This window comes from Trichophyton verrucosum (genome assembly GCF_000151505.1).
Source record: "Trichophyton verrucosum HKI 0517 chromosome Unknown contig00007_1.f1.exp, whole genome shotgun sequence".
In the NCBI taxonomy this organism is placed as follows: domain Eukaryota; kingdom Fungi; phylum Ascomycota; class Eurotiomycetes; order Onygenales; family Arthrodermataceae; genus Trichophyton; species Trichophyton verrucosum.
This window is the reverse complement of record NW_003315631.1, coordinates 1-15,575: the sequence shown is the minus strand read 5'-3', so window position 1 is coordinate 15,575 and position 15,575 is coordinate 1. Positions and strand designations below refer to the sequence as shown.

At 49.2% G+C, this 15,575-nt stretch overlaps 5 protein-coding genes, 1 non-coding gene and 3 pseudogenes across 9 annotated transcripts; 5 read left to right on the top strand and 4 right to left on the bottom strand.

Moving 5' to 3' along the window:
• Nucleotides 1-127: 127 nt before the first annotated feature.
• Nucleotides 128-1,123, bottom strand: TRV_00139 (uncharacterized protein; the record flags this gene model as incomplete). Its single annotated transcript, XM_003025643.1, has 1 exon — nucleotides 128-1,123. One exon carries the CDS (start codon nucleotides 1,121-1,123, stop codon nucleotides 128-130), a length of 996 nt encoding a protein of 331 aa, XP_003025689.1.
• Nucleotides 1,124-3,350: 2,227 nt separating this feature from the next.
• TRV_00138 (uncharacterized protein) lies at nucleotides 3,351-4,888 on the top strand (the record flags this gene model as incomplete). The annotated part of the gene is made up of 2 exons (XM_003025642.1): nucleotides 3,351-3,638; nucleotides 3,689-4,888. 2 exons carry the CDS (start codon nucleotides 3,351-3,353, stop codon nucleotides 4,886-4,888), a joined length of 1,488 nt encoding a protein of 495 aa, XP_003025688.1.
• Nucleotides 4,889-6,899: 2,011 nt separating this feature from the next.
• Nucleotides 6,900-8,509, top strand: TRV_00137 (uncharacterized protein; the record flags this gene model as incomplete). Its single annotated transcript, XM_003025641.1, has 2 exons — nucleotides 6,900-7,071; nucleotides 7,146-8,509. The coding sequence occupies 2 exons, from the start codon at nucleotides 6,900-6,902 to the stop codon at nucleotides 8,507-8,509; spliced, it is 1,536 nt and encodes a 511-aa protein (XP_003025687.1).
• Nucleotides 8,510-8,875: 366 nt separating this feature from the next.
• On the bottom strand, nucleotides 8,876-10,522 carry TRV_00136 (uncharacterized protein; the record flags this gene model as incomplete). The annotated part of the gene is made up of 2 exons (XM_003025640.1): nucleotides 8,876-9,178; nucleotides 9,242-10,522. The coding sequence occupies 2 exons, from the start codon at nucleotides 10,520-10,522 to the stop codon at nucleotides 8,876-8,878; spliced, it is 1,584 nt and encodes a 527-aa protein (XP_003025686.1).
• Nucleotides 10,523-10,891: 369 nt separating this feature from the next.
• On the bottom strand, nucleotides 10,892-10,962 carry TRV_00135 (annotated as a pseudogene). The gene has a single exon. The product of its transcript is annotated as a tRNA-OTHER (tRNA).
• Nucleotides 10,963-11,840: 878 nt separating this feature from the next.
• TRV_00134 lies at nucleotides 11,841-11,911 on the top strand (annotated as a pseudogene). Its single transcript has one exon. The product of its transcript is annotated as a tRNA-OTHER (tRNA).
• A 198-nt stretch (nucleotides 11,912-12,109) lies between these two features.
• TRV_00133 lies at nucleotides 12,110-12,180 on the top strand (annotated as a pseudogene). Its single transcript has one exon. The product of its transcript is annotated as a tRNA-OTHER (tRNA).
• A 539-nt stretch (nucleotides 12,181-12,719) lies between these two features.
• TRV_00132 lies at nucleotides 12,720-12,790 on the bottom strand. The gene has a single exon. It is a non-coding gene; the product is annotated as a tRNA-Glu (tRNA).
• A 147-nt stretch (nucleotides 12,791-12,937) lies between these two features.
• On the top strand, nucleotides 12,938-13,663 carry TRV_00131 (dUTPase, putative; the record flags this gene model as incomplete). The annotated part of the gene is made up of 2 exons (XM_003025639.1): nucleotides 12,938-13,482; nucleotides 13,660-13,663. 2 exons carry the CDS (start codon nucleotides 12,938-12,940, stop codon nucleotides 13,661-13,663), a joined length of 549 nt encoding a protein of 182 aa, XP_003025685.1.
• Nucleotides 13,664-15,575: the final 1,912 nt, after the last annotated feature.

The following is a 15,575-nucleotide window of genomic DNA, read 5'->3' as shown; positions in this document are numbered from 1 at the left end:
GATAGGGAATATATCATCAAACGCCATTGTTCGTCCCTATTGCCGACACCGGGCTCCTAGACTCCAGAACAGGTAAAAATAGGAAATAAAAGAGGTGTATATATCGTATAAATGAGGAAAACAAAGGTTATATATGGGTCACTATAGGTTCGTTAATGTTATCGTTCCCGTCAAGGAGATCGCCTATAAGACAGGCGTTGACGAAGGTGGTAACGGCAGGCTTGGGCTTCTCGACTTCTGGAGTGGGTGAAGAAGCTACTGCCGGGAAGATATATTCAAATAGATGGCCAGCCTGTTCCCATGTGGCCCTGAGAAGTGGTCCCCACCCCTTTCGCTGGCGGTTAGTCGCCTCTTCCTCGACTGGGACGACTTTCTCATCGAAGTTGGTGGTTTTCACACCATATCCGTCATGAACGTGGCCAAATACCACAAGACGAGGTTTTACTCGTTCTATCTCCTGGCCTAAGAAAGCACAGCCGCTCTGGAGATCGCCGTCCAGGTGTTTCGATGGCGGTTCGTGGGTCAACAAGACGTCGGTTCCTTCTGGTACTGCTCTTGTCCATACATCCGTGCCCCGGGGAACATGGAATGCTCCTACACGCGAGCTGGACGATATAGATGGTGAGCCATGGATTGCGACTTCGCGTCCGTTTCCGTGCTCTGGAAACTGTAGTGTGACGGAAGAGTCTCGGAGGTAGATGACGCTGCCGAAGTTCAGGTCACAGACGGTTCGTCCTGGCACGGAAGGATACCTGTCCGGATTGCGCTGAGCAAAGGGAGGGTCCAAAAGGACATCGTGTTCCCCAGCGACGAGAATTTTATATGTGTGTGGTTGAGCGGATAGCCATGTAAGCTGAGCCTGGAGCTCTTCGAATGTGCCGTTGACGGTCAAATCACCGGCGTGCAGGAGGATGTCACCATCTGGCAGTTCTGGTTGCCAGTTATGTGTGTCGGATATGCAGACCACTGAAATTGGGTGTTCCTGCGTGGATTCCGGTTCCGCTAGGGGTCGATAGTTCTGCCTCCCCGAGAGCCTGGCTGTGAACGCCCGCAGCCATCGGCTGAAGAAGGCGAGAAAACCGAACGGCCGCTGGCTCAGAATGAAGGCTTTGTCAACCGGCATCGAGTCGCACATTTGAATAAACCCATCCAAATAGCGAGAAAAGATAACTCTATACATATGAAAAGGCAAACGTTCAAAACTAAAATGTTGTTATATTATATGGAGGGCTGTAGGAGCGAGGACGGGGGGAGGGATCAGCTCAAAACTCAAAACAGCATGCTTCAATGGCCAAACGGGAGAAAAGGAAGAACGGGAGTAGACATAAAAAAAGACGGAATCAGGAGGGAGAAATCTCTCAGGATCCGGGGACACACATTGGGACCGAGTATGGGTTATATATGTCTGGTATATCGGCCACAGCCCTTGACTAAAAGGGGGCGGCAACTGCTGTGTATCCGGAGCGAAGGGAAGGGGGGGTTAGGGATCGTTCCGGAGAAACAGAGACAGGCCAGCAGAGGCAGCGAGCAGCGCAGGGCCAGCGAAGACACACCGACAGAGAGGGTCGCATCATGGATCATGGGCGGCCCCAAAGCAGATGCTCGACCAGCTGCCCTGCCTCCGCGGCCTCCCATGGGCCGCCCTGCCTGCTGCCTGCCTGCCTGCTTTGTCTCTCTTGCTGCGAAATGTGTCGTTTTTGCGTTGTTGCTGCGTGAAGAGCGTAATATATTCCCGATATCACAATGGCCAGTTCGTTACCGACAGAGCGGTTTTCTATTTAGCTTGTGGGGAACGCCAGGGCGCTTCGTATTAATAAGCTATTGTTCGCTGCAGAGAACAATAGCAACCTGCATGAGAAGGTGGCGCTAGTGTCACAATCGCCCTTTCCGCGATACGGCTGCGATACAGACGCCGTACATAACACATACAGCACGCCTTAAGAGCACACTTTGAGAGCAGATCCTCGAGCGGTGCCTCTGATGCTGCTCGTTCCGGGCTCCAGCAGCCCTTTTTGACTTCCTCTCAGCGCTAACTGAAACTCCGCCGGCCAGCCTATCACGGGCTGCGTGTGAGAGAAGGCAGAGTTTTGGTCGCACGGGAGTTGGTGCTTAGGCTCAACTAGCTTGCCGGGCGAGAGTTTGATACTCTGATCCATCGCCCGTAAAAACTGCTCTCCATCCTGGCTGATCGAGTGACCCTCCTGTGGCCGATCAGTATAATAACGAATGGATATATCGCTGGCCTGGCGTAACACACTTCACATACACCGGCACAAGGGATATCGGCATTCATCGATGCATACAGAGCCAGTGAGAGCAAGAGACCTGGTCTTCTGGTTGGGCTGATTCAACCCGACGAGGGCTTCGATATCTCCGGGGTTTAATGGGAAAGGCTTGCTGCTATGTCGTGATAGTCGTTACATCTCACATACATAAGCAAAAGCTATAAATATCAGCACAGACATCAATTCGTCGTTTCAGTGCACAAGTTCCCCACTAACGAGGATGCTGATAGCCCATGGCCCCTCGGTTCAAGGAAAAATGTGTGGTGGGAGCGTGTCTCGAGCCAAGGGGGGTCCGTTTGACCGTCTTACTACATCTCGCCCCAGGATCAGGCCTGCAGCCGGGAGATGCACGTCGTGACAGAACCTCATCAATTCAGCAAGAAGCTGGCCCTTAGCTGGCAGACCCTGCATGGGATTTCATGCAACCTTGCAATTATCATCCATCGAAGGCGCTTAGAGGCCCGTAGAGATATTTGTTTTACTCCTGTGGTAGTCTATGTCTGATAGACGAAGTAGTCAGTCACCATGGGGGCCCCATGTTGACATGGAAAAAAAACTTTGTATCTCCCATAAGGAACAGGTCTAAGCTTCGTTTTCTAGTCATTATTCATGTCGGAGCATCAGCCAGCTTGCTCTCCCCCTGGCCTAATATCAAACGCCGTTGAAGACATCTCGAGCAGCCATAAAAATAAAAGCCGAAGTTGAAAAAAAGATGAAGAAAGCTCGGGGCAGGCGCTAGTCCCGAAACGGAGAGTCCTGACATCATCATATCACGTGACTGTCTGTTGGCTCCTTCGCCGTCAACAGCGCAGAGCGAGAGAAGAGCTGGCCAGCGTCCGCTTCATGCGCACTTGCTGAGGAAGAAGAGACGGGACTCGCTTGGTTGTCTGTTGAATTGGGACGCCACGTATCCGCACTGCTAGGCAGACTTGCTATGTCACTAGATATCTTGCTCTGAGACGCGCCGTGAACCTCGTCGGAAGAGACCAAGCCTGGCCGACTCAGGCTCCTACAATCAGCCATCAAGCTCCCCGCATATATACATACATACATCCCCCATCAGCCATGGACCACAATGATTTCGACAGCGTCTCTTGGAGGAATGACGGAGATAGCGATCCATCGCGGCCAGCTACTTCGTACACAGATATCGATAACGCTTCCAGTTCGCGAGATGATCCTAATGGGAAACGTCGAATAAGCTCGACGGGAGATGAGGTGCTCTCGCCCGTGCAAGACGGCGCATTTGCGGCTGCGTTGGATAACGGTATGCTTGAATGCACAGTAGACACGCCTCTGAAGGAGAATGAGGGTACAAAGGATGTCTATGTTTCCTACCTGGTGTCAACTCATGTCAGTGTTCTCGCCATATATTCCGGCAACTATACTTACAGATTCAATAGACCAATTTCAAATCCTTTCAAAAGACTGACTTCAGCGTTCGACGGCGCTTTACGGACTTTTACTTTCTTTACAATACGCTGTTCCGGGAGTATCCTGCTTGCGCCATCCCTCCACTACCGGATAAACACAAGATGGAATATGTACGCGGGGATCGGTTCGGTCCCGAGTTCACCCAGCGTCGTGCCTGGTCTCTTCACCGGTTTATCAAGAGAATTACACTCCACCCTGTTCTACGCCGAGCTCCAATCTTGGTAACATTCCTTGAATCCGGAGAATGGAATCAACACATGAGGATGCGCCCGACCCGCAGCGCCACTAATGCGTCTGACGGCGGGAGTAACATCTTCGACAATTTTGCAGATACCTTCGTGAATGCATTCACCAAGGTCCACAAGCCAGATAAACGCTTCACGGAAGTGAGAGAAAAGGCCGACAAGTTGGACGAAGATCTTGGCCACGTTGAGAAGATTGTTGCGCGGGTTGCGAGGCGCGAAAGTGACCTGGAGGTTGACTACGCTGACCTTGCCGTCCAGTTCCGCAAACTTGTCCCTCTAGAACCTGAGCTAGAGGTACCTCTACAGATCTTTGCCGGTTGCGTTGAGGAAACATCCTATGGTATTCAAACCCTGAAGGAACATACAGATCAAAACTACCTAGGCAGTCTTCGTGATATGGAGGCTTACATCTTATCTCTCAAAACCCTGCTCAAAACGAGGGAGCAGAAGCAGTTAGACCACGAGGCGCTGGTTGACTACCTCAACAAAGCCGTGGCGGAGCGCGAAAATCTTACCAACAACCCTTCCTCATACTACGCCACAAACCCACTAACAAGCAGCCCTGCTTCTTTCATTAGGTCAAAGATGAAGGATATCAGAGGCGTTGATCACGAACAATCGCGCCGAGAGAAAGTCCGAAAACTGGAGGTTCGAATTGATGAATTAACCCGTGAAGTTGAAAGCGCCAAAACAACTTCTGAGATGTTTGATGAAGAAGTTGTGCGCGAAGTTTCCGACTTTGAGCGTATTAAAGCAATCGAGTTCCGCGATACCCTGGGCGCAATGACACAGAAACACGTCGACTTCTATCAAGGTGTTCTGGCCACTTGGGAGCGCTTCATTGTGGAGATGGAAGCCGATGGAGATGATGTCGGTGGCAAGCATGACTTGAAAGCGAAGAAGCCTCAAGTTCGACCTGCATGAATTGGTTCACCGTTGTTCTCTTCTCTCCTTTTTTTTTTTTTTTTAGTTTCTGTATAGATGAAATTTGGCACTAGAGCTCCAAGGCTCTTCTTTTTGCATGCCTACTTGGTTCTCAGTCATGACTGGCGTTATATGTTCTTTTTGGATGGCATTTGAGCCAGAGAATATGAATTAATAGCTGCATTATTCCTTTCCAACGGTTCCTCAATTCCCACAGTTATTCTACAATTGGATTTGATCGGCGTGTTCTTTCACACGATCCTATCCCGTCGAGATGCTTTTTTTTCTTTGTTTTGTCCACTGAGTAACTTAACCGCATCCTGCATTACGTGCCACACATCGAAGCATCCCACAGAAACTGCACCTAGTGTGTGATTGTATCTTGTTAACGGCCGCCGGTTAGTCTGTTAACGAATTGTGCTGTAGAAAACTAGCCCAGCACATTTCCGTAGTGGCCTACAGGAGGATATCCAGCCGCTAGATCTAGCACATTGTTTTGACTGCTATCTATACATTATTTTTAGCCATTTTGAAGACTCAATTGATCTCACCACACTGTGATCACATTCATCTGATCGCCAATTGGCATGTACCAATATCTGCCATTTCTGCATATAGAATATGGCAAAGGCGCGGCGGTGATCCGTATAGCAATGCTGCGACGGTTGCGTAAAACAGAATATGCTAACGGTGTATCTTTATGTCATATTATTCGGTCAAAGTCCTACCGAAGGACCGCATTTGGTGGTGAAGACGCAATTCAGAGGACAGATACTCGTGTGGCACACTCTCAACCTACACAGGAGACGTAGTGCAACGAAAGATACATTAGCCAGAGGATACGAATGCACATACAGACAAAGAGCAGACACAGTAGTTGATGACTGCTTGCTTGCTTGCCTGCTTCAATGACTGCTGGCCTTCTACCGGGTATAAATATTAGTATGTGTCCATCATGATGGCCTTTCATTTCCAAGAACCATCTCTTCCAATCCAACCCATTCAATCCTCTGAGACTTATAATCTTTATCTCGCTGCAATTGAGCTGCCGGCTATTCCAACATGAAGCTCTCCTGCTCCCTTCTCGCAGCTCTCGCCATCCTTGGCCAGACTGCTGTTGCTGCCGTTGCTAGTGTACCGATTGCTGCCAGAGCCGAGGCTGCAGCTGAGGGCCAGGCTGATTTACCCATAGCAATTATTCCTGTTAGCGGTATCTGTTATCGGGATTCCGATTGCACCCCAGGCGTAAGATGACATTCACTCTCCTCCTCATCATCACTATACCTGTTACCGGAAGGCTAACTCATAATCCGTAGTGTGCGAGCATGGGCTTCAGAGGACGAGCTAGATGCCCCAGCCCTGGCAGATCAAAGTAAGAACACTGACCACTCCAGGTTATTAAATGCAGCTTCGTTACTGACATATCCGTCTAGTATCTGCCACTGTTATTAGAACGCTGGCATTCTCGTATGGCACCTTGAAATGGTATCCTCTCTATGGAGCGATGGAAATTAGGAGGTTCAGCCATTGAATAGGGACGGTGCAAGCCATATCATGGCTAGAAAAGTTCTCAGTTGCTGCTTAATATATCAGTTTCAATGAATTATCATGCCATTCCAATGTGTTTGTAGTTACTTCCCTAGTAAAAAGCTGTTGGCCATATCTTATAGATATGGGTGAGGTTCAAGGCGTCGACGACTCCACGTGATAGACATGAACAGGCAAGGTGGCCGAGCGGTCTAAGGCGCCAGATTAAGGCTAACCTTAATCAGTAATAATCAGCGGTGATCACCACCCAAGATATTCTGGTCCTCCTTGAGGGCGTGGGTTCGAATCCCACCCTTGTCACTTTTCTTTTTTCCTTTTTTTTTTTGGTCGTCTGTTGCGTGAGGTGATGACTAAGAGCTGACTAAGAATGTCGGCCTGAACCTTGATCGAACAAGGAACTTCCATAGCTTCATTCACATACCTATCAAACATCAACAGCACCCTGTGATAATCAGCTATCGTGATGCGCTCGCTACTAGGTGGCGCATTGCGCCCATATATATGCACGTCGTGTAAACGTGGGCTTCAGGCACAGCGGAGGAGATTCGCCTCCAGCCTTTCGCAACAGCCTGACATCTATGACATTGTCTGTGTTGGAGGGGGTCCGGCAGGGTTAGCTCTGTTAACAGCATTAAGTACGTTCACCTGTACCAATGGCACCCCAGGTTACAGCTTCGAATCGTCCAGTCAACTAATATGTGATACTTAGGATCCTCTCCAATTACCTCCAAGCTCAAAGTCGCCCTCGTCGAGAGCCAGGACATCACCAAGGCCAAAAGCTGGAACCTCGACTCTGAGAACTTTTCCAACCGTGTTAGCAGTCTCACACCGTCATCTGTGGCATTCCTGAAAAGTATCGGCGCCTGGCAACATATTGATTCCTCTCGAGTGCAGCCATATGAGGAAATGGAAGTGTGGGATGGAGTGACGGGGTCGAATATTTCATTCAATTGGCCCCCCGGCCTGATCGATCACGATGCTTCTTCAAAGACAATTGCGACCATGACTGAGAATGCGAATCTAATACGAGGTCTACTGACACGAATCGAGTCTCTTGGTAATGATGTCTCTATTTTCTCTTCGACAAAGGTCACATCTATCAATAACGGCACTGATATTCCCGATGGACCCGATCTTTCGGCCTGGCCGGTTCTCACCTTATCTCCTTCATCTTCGACGGAAACCACTTCCAAGCTTCCTACCATTGCCGCTCGTCTTTTAGTTGGAGCAGACGGAATTAATAGTCCTGTTCGATCATTTGCCGGTATCTCGACGGATGGATGGGATTATGACCGACATGGTGTTGTTGCTACCCTGAAGCTCTCCCACTCAGCAGCCTCTTCATCCAGACCGGTAACTGCATATCAGCGGTTTCTTCCAGGAATTGGTGGTCCGGTTGCCATGCTTCCTCTACCTAACAACTTTGCTACACTTGTCTGGTCAACCACCGTGCAGAATGCTGCATACCTCAAGTCACTATCCCCAGAAGCATTTACAGCAATGGTAAATGCTGCTTTCCGCCTATCCATAACAGACCTGAAATACATGTTCTCCTTACCGTCTAGCCCAAACCAAACATCCTCTGAGACAATCTATGGCCACGCAGACGAGTTATCCTGGCGGCTCCAGCATACCCCTGTCCCATCATATGTGCCGCCAGAAGTTGAAACGGTTCACTCGAACACAGTCGCTGGCTTCCCATTGCGCTTCCGCCATGCATCAACTTACATTTCACCTCGAGTGGCACTAGTCGGAGATGCAGCTCACGTCATACACCCTCTTGGAGGACTGGGGTTGAACCTTGGGGTCGGCGACGTAATTTCTCTCCATCGCGCGATTGAATATGCTGTGCAGCACGGAATGGATATTGGCTCTTTGCTTAGCTTGGAACAATATGCAGCTGATAGATGGATAACTAACGCTGGGATTGGAGGAGCCTGTGACCTTCTGCACAAAGCCTATAACGTTCCTGGCTACGGGCCGTTTGCATGGGCAAGAGGTGTTGGTCTAAGCGCTGTGAATAGCCTTTCGGCGTTGAAGGAGGTTATCATGAAGCGAGCTTCAACTGCTTGAACACATTTTCTATCATGTATTAATAAAAAATTCAAGGTAGATATCCTTGCACACTGTACCAATATATGATTTTTACAATTACAATTTACAGTTTCTAAACCCCACCATATTCATTGTCTTGGGCAAAACGTTGTCAAGCACAGAGTTTTTGCAGATATTTATAAGGGTTTATAAATATTTAAAACAAGAAGTAAAAGCTTCTAGTCTATCCGCAAAGGCAGTAAGCAGAAGGTGGTATCCCGATAAAGCAATAAATAAACAATACATCCTTGCGTCCATGCACCCTTGAAAAATTCCAGAAATGCATTCACCCCTCGAAAGGAATAATTTTAAAATATTTCATCATCTTCCTCCCTTTCCTCCCACCTACAACAGATCCTTTACTTTCTGGGCTAGGTCCGCTGGCTCATCTACTGGTGCTTCTGCAGGTGCATCAGCCCCGCTCGCCTTCTTCTCCAGCCTTTGCTTGATTTCAGTCGTAAGAGAGTCGACGTCAACCAGCACGCCTTCCTTCTCGGGGTGGCCATCTGGAAGACCCATCTCCTTGACGCGGACTTGCCCAGCAGCAAGCTCATCTTCACCTAGAATAACGGCGAAGGGGATGCCATTGGTTTCAGCAGCTTTGAATTGAGCGGGAAGTTTTGGTTTGACTTTATATGAGAATTCAGCCTGGACATTTAACGTTAGAATATATTCAAAAAAATAAAGAAAGAAGTTTTTGTATAGGCTTACCTTGATACCGGCCTCCCAAAGTGACCTGCAGATCTGCATTCGCTCCTTCAGTAATCCTGTGAATCCCTTGCCGCCAAACGCCATAACGTATACATCCACCTCACTGCTCCGTAGAGCATTTGCATTGCTCTCACGCTGCATGCGAGCTTTGGTGATGGAGAAGATTCGATCAACACCGAACGATACTCCGACACACGGTATCTGGGCCTTTGGCGAGAACATGCCGACTAGGTCATCGTATCGCCCTCCAGCAGCAACACTACCGACGCCAACAGAAGGATCATTAGATCTGTCCTCATCAGGGTCTACTTTCTTGTCCTTCTTCGAGGAGCGTTGCAGGGCTTGGGCTTCAGGGGCAGAGGTAGCAGTTGCAGGCGCTGAGCCTTCAGTGATGACCTCGTAAATAAGACCGGTGTAATAATCAAGACCACGAGCAAGACTCATATCGAAGGAGATCTTGTCTACCACGCCAAAGTCTTCAAGGTATTCAAGCAACAAGGCCATGTCATCCAAGCCGGCTTTGGCAGAGGCGTTGGCAGTGAGTTTCTCATCTGTCAGCAATGATTCAAGGAGGTCTCGTCCGCCCTTTCGAACAACATATGTTTGAATGCTATCAGCTACGGCACCATCGAGGCCCTTTTCATCCACCATTTCCTTCCTGACGTCCTCCCAGGTTAGTTTGTCCAGCTTGTCCACCGCGCTGGAGATGGTCCGTATTTTATCCTGAGGTACACCACACACCTCAAACAGACCATCCAAAATCTTTCGGTGGTTAACTTTAATCGTATATTTCCCCTTCCATCCCAGGTCCTCGAACACTTCGGTGACAATCTTAAGCACCTCCGAGTCCGCAACCATGGGGTCAAACTTTGCGCCGGCAATGTCAAAGTCGCACTGGTAGAACTCTCTCATCCGTCCCTTTGTCATAGCTGGCTGATCTCGTCTGTACACCTTGGCCAAGTGGTATCGTTTTATGTTGCGCACATCCGGATTCATGGCCAGCCATCGTGCAAAGGGGACGGTCAAGTCATATCGCAGCGAGCATATCTCTCCGCCCTGGTCCTGCAGGTCGTATATCAGCTTCGAATCCTCGCCGTACTTGCCCGCCAGGATCTCGCGCAGCTCAAAGACAGGTGTGTCAAGCGCCATGCCACCGTGACGCTTGAAGACATTGGTAATGGTGCTGAAGATGTTGTCGCGTAGCAGGGCATCAGGGCCAGACCAGTCCTTGGTCCCCTTGGGCGTCTTGAGGGTAAACGAGTTCTTTCCCTTGGGCGCCATGGTGTCTAGCTGGTCTGGAGGGTGCGAGTGGTCGTGATATCGGCGAGAGGAAGAAGACGAGCAGCGTTGTGCGAAGATGGAGGGGTCTCTACCGGAGTTTAGAGTTGGGATGGAGGGGAGGGCTCGAACGGACAGTCGACGGCAGCCAAAAACCCGCAGAACCCGCTGGCACAGCATCCAAAACGATATAGAAAGAAGGGAGGAAAACGAAGGAATTGAGGGCCTAAATGACTGTTTTATAGACTGCAAGACTGCCTTTGACTCATATTTTTCATGTAGTTCAAGCGTCAATACACGGAGAATAGAATCTCCGCCAGCAAAATCCGCTGCCGAAAAAAATACAATAAAATAAAAAAAGAAATAAATGCGCTCCCTAGCGGGGAATCGAACCCCGGGCACGAGTGTGAGAGACTCGGATGTTACCTCTACACCACTAAGGATGGCTGGATGGAAGGGTGAGGCTGTGCTGCTTCATAGAGGTGGGAAGCCACCAACAGCAGGTCTTGGACGCACCTACTGGGTTGGCTAGGGAGGAAGAAGGGTAAAGGGAAAAGCTATGTTTCATGATTAACAATCAGACTAATTTCAGTAGCACCGGAGGAAGGAAGAGAAAATAGATAGATGGCTGGGACTTCTCCTTGGATATGTGGCATTTATAGCTTAGGCGACACCCTATGTTCCTGACATATAGGTCCACAACTTCAAGGCGATTGAAACAATTCCTCCTCACAATTAGAGACACAGTCACATTCCTCTAATATTAATTTTAGAAGGTAACTATCAGCGGATGCCGGAGAAAGCTACCTCGAGCTACAATATAGGAACCAGTTGCATGGCGAAGTAGATTATCTATCACTCGCATATTACTTCCGGGCAGAATATATCTACTATCAAAAGGCATATCTTACTGCTTCACTGAAGGAGAATAATGAGAAAATGAATCCGAGGTAAAGCTAGATAGATGGCTTTCCAGCTGTTAGTTACTTTGGTATTCATTAGTTCTATGTCCAGTAATTGGTTGGTTGACATCCCATGTTAGACGAAATTTGTGTCCATAACTATAACTACACGAATATATGTTGGCATGATCAGCTAGTAGCGTGCCCTCATATTTATTTAACCACAAGAGAAGGTCGCTATTACCTTGATATATACGGCAATAGTATCTATGGATGTACTCGGTGTAGAATATAAAATATGTAAGGAGGGGGCAGTAGAGCGTACATACATGATATCAGACATGTCTTCACACGAGCAATAGCCTATTGCATAAATAGCCTTTTATTGCTCGTGAAGGATTCACTTACATAATGAAAAGTCCTTAGTGGTGTAGAGGTAACATAACTCTCTTTCACAGAGTCGCCCGGGGCTCGATTCCCCGCTAGGGAGTAATATTTTTTTATATAATGAATATCCATTCCCAAGTCCACTCACCACTGGTCTCTTGACTCCGGCCGCCCATTTTACCGCGAGAGTGGAGACAAATATGTCTTGGCATTATTTTTTTTTTTTTTTTGACTTCCGACATTTGAATCTACCCACTTCTGCTCATCTGCCATTTTGGCGAGCCTTGCCCACAACAAGCCATCCTTAGTGGTGTAGAGGTAACATCCGAGTCTCTCACACTCGTGCCCGGGGTTCGATTCCCCGCTAGGGAGCGCATTCAAATTTGATTTTTATCTTTTTTTAATGCTCTCGTCAGTTAGTATGTATCTACATCGATCATGGCATTCTCTCTCTCTTTTTTTTTTGCTCCGCATTACAAAAGACTGGTACGGAGTATTGCATCACTATCTACCTTCTGCAAGCCTTTATCCACTATCACACTGTCATCATCCCTTTTGTCTCGATGTATAAAGATGACCTTATTATTACGGTTGTCTCATCAATATAACAACCAACCAAAGTCCCTTCGAAGGTGTCGTCCACGTGATGTACTTAAAATTGACGTCTTCGAGTTGCAAGATTATATATAAGTAGACACATGATGGATACAAGCAATTTACAATATCACTCATAAAGTACTCTATTGTTTTTAAGTGATCTTAACCAGTACGTATTATCATCTCTCTATATGTCATCTGTATGTGTGTTATTTGTTGGTCTATTTATTTGTAGGAGGGAACTGTGAGTGAAAGACAACAATTACATAATCAGTGAGCCAAACGAAGAGAAAAAAAAATAAAAAAAGAATTTTCTCCCTAGCGGGGAATCGAACCCCGGGCGACTCTGTGAAAGAGAGTTATGTTACCTCTACACCACTAAGGATGGTTGTTGTCTGACCTGAGCACCAGTTCTTTATATGCCCTAGGTAACTCAAACAAGTGATCAAAATCCAACGTCAACCAAAAGCAATGGATATACATACGGATTATATCTTTTTATATGTGAGCTCTTGGGTCGGAATAATTAAACATGATCCTACCAGGACACGCTCTTGTGTCTCGCAAGATCATTAACGGCCTGGTCTCCCCTTCCCTACAAGTCCAGCCCTGCGGCGTTGACCTCACCCTGAAGAGAGTGCTGACCTGGACCTCTGCCGGCACCGTCGACCTTGATAACTCGCACCGCCAACCAGCCTCTACGAAGGAAATACCCTTTACCAAGACCAAGTCTAGCTCTAGCAGTAGTAGCGGCAGAAAAGACGACGACGACGACAACGACGACGACAACGATGACGACGATGACCATGAAGCAATGATGATAGACCTGCCACCTGGCTCGTATCTGGTCGAGTTCAACGAAACGGTCTCTGTGCCGCTTGATGTGATGGGTCAGCTGTTTGTGCGCAGCTCGCTGTTCAGGTCTGGCGCGCTGCTGAGTGCTGGGGTGATGGATGCCGGGTATACGGGAGCTGTGGGTGCGATGTTACAGGTGGTGAACCCGGCGGGTCTGCGGGTGTATAAGGAAGCGAGGCTGGGCCAGTTTGTGTTCCACCAGATGAGCGAGCCGGTGGAAGGGTATGACGGGGTGTATCAGGGGAGTACGAGGGTCGGTTAGGGAGGAGGCAGGATAGGATGGGTCGAGCTGGTGAGGGCGTCGGGCTTACTTTGTGAACTACGAGAGTGATGGAGATAGATGTATAGGAGATGTAGAGAGGGTCTTTCTCTTTGAGTAGATTGTAGATTGGTATATAGATGACAGTGTATATCCCGTGGTTCTATGGTTGAGTTGGAAACTTGATACGGTGTGCCCACGGTCTCTGGCTGGACATGACATCATATAACTAACCGACGTCAGACAGGGCAGGCATCCTTCTAAGATCCCAAGCTCGGAGGCCCCCCATGGGCCAACGGGGAAGTAGGGAGGGAGGGAGGCCCGGCTGTATCACTTTGCTGGCACCGAATCTAGAGAGACAGGCCAGGAGGATGTGCAACCTCGCTGTATAACGAGCAATAACTGCATCGAGTAAGGAGCGGAGTAGAATGAACATGTGGAGCATATAACTAAATTCCAATATTAACGGCGCTTTGAACAGAGAGTAGGTATCGAGAGTCTACATCTCTATCTTGATACGGAGTACTATATATTATAACTAACTCACCTGTAGATCTATCATAAAATATGAGCGGTAACTAGAGCTGCCACCTTGCACTGGGACGCCCGCTGTTCCACGCAACTCCGACCTCCCCTCCCGTCCCCCCCAAGCTGGCTGCATCCTCGACTCCCACAAATAACGCCCTGTGTTATGGGACAAGGATGATCCCTGGGCCCCGACCTCCTTTCCCACGTGGATCGTCGCTTGCTTTGGCCTCTTTCCCACCCTCCCCCCTTCGCCTCTGCTTCCAGAAGAACTCTGTCCTCCACCGACGATCGAAAGCAACTTTTCTCCCTGGCGAGATATATTATTAAGTCAGTATATATAACTATAGAACAGATACGCTTTTTTGTCGTGGCCGGGAGCGTTTGGCCTGCTGGTGGGTGCGGGATCTCTTCGCCAATCGCCTGGGAGGGGGACGCATGCCGGAACACGACAGGGATGGGCGGATGGAGAGTGCCCAGGTGGAAGCCGCCCGCGCCAGGGAGGAGCAAAGAGGAGTCGAAGGGAGCCACTCTGGAGTTAACGGAGGAGGGACGAGGAGGCAGACCAGACCCTGACAGCGTGGGATAACTCGTTAGATGTAAGTAGACTGAGGCAGGAGGAGGGCGTAGGGGGTGGCAGGGAGAGGAGGCCGCAAGCCTTGCACCACCAGCACCAGCACCAGCACCAGCACTAGAAAGTCAAGTCAAGAGAAGCTAAGAGGACCAAGAAGGAGGGAGGCTTCGCCCGGAGCTTGTCTGGCAGCTTCTTTCGTGACAAGACGACAAGGGGCAGGCAGATGGAAAGGGGGAAGAGAGAAGCCCAAGTCGCTCGTCTGCCTGCTGATGCCGTCTGTCATTCGGCGAACGGTGTCACGATCGCACAGGCGCCTGTCATCGATGCCGTCACTCCTCGACTGCCCGTAGTATCTAATAATAATGGTTAACTCGCTGTCCGGCGGGATGACTTCAAGAGTAACTCTGCTCGGGTGTCTGCCTGTGTCGCCCTCGGAAGATATGGTGGCCCCCCAGTAAAAGTACGAGAGACACGCAGAACTAGCGGAAGTTAAGACGGCCCAAGTAAGCGACTTTTTCCCTTGCCATGTGTAGGCCGACAGGCATGGCAGGCCAGGGGGGGGTCGTCGTTGGCTCGTTGGCTCGCTGTCTCTCTGGCTGTCTCTCTGGCTGTCACTTTGGCTATCTCGTTGGCTGTCCTGGCTGTCGCATAACTAGTTGCCATGCAGAGGTACCTGCGCCCGCACCAGACGCCCGCCCAGCCGCAAAGTACCGCGCCATAGTCAGTAGTCAGTAGTCAGCATGCTGCCATCTTCGCTGCGACTTTGCACTGCGACTCTCGTCTTTCTCTTCTCTTTTACTCTTCTTCTACTCTTCTTCTTCTTCTTCTACTACTACTACTTCTGCTTCTTTTTCTTCTACTCTTCCGTCTTGCTTCTCTGCCGTCGCCGTCCCTTGGCAGCCTTCCGCTCCTCCCAAGGCCCTAAGCCAGCCAACCAAGACTAACTAGTTACTTACT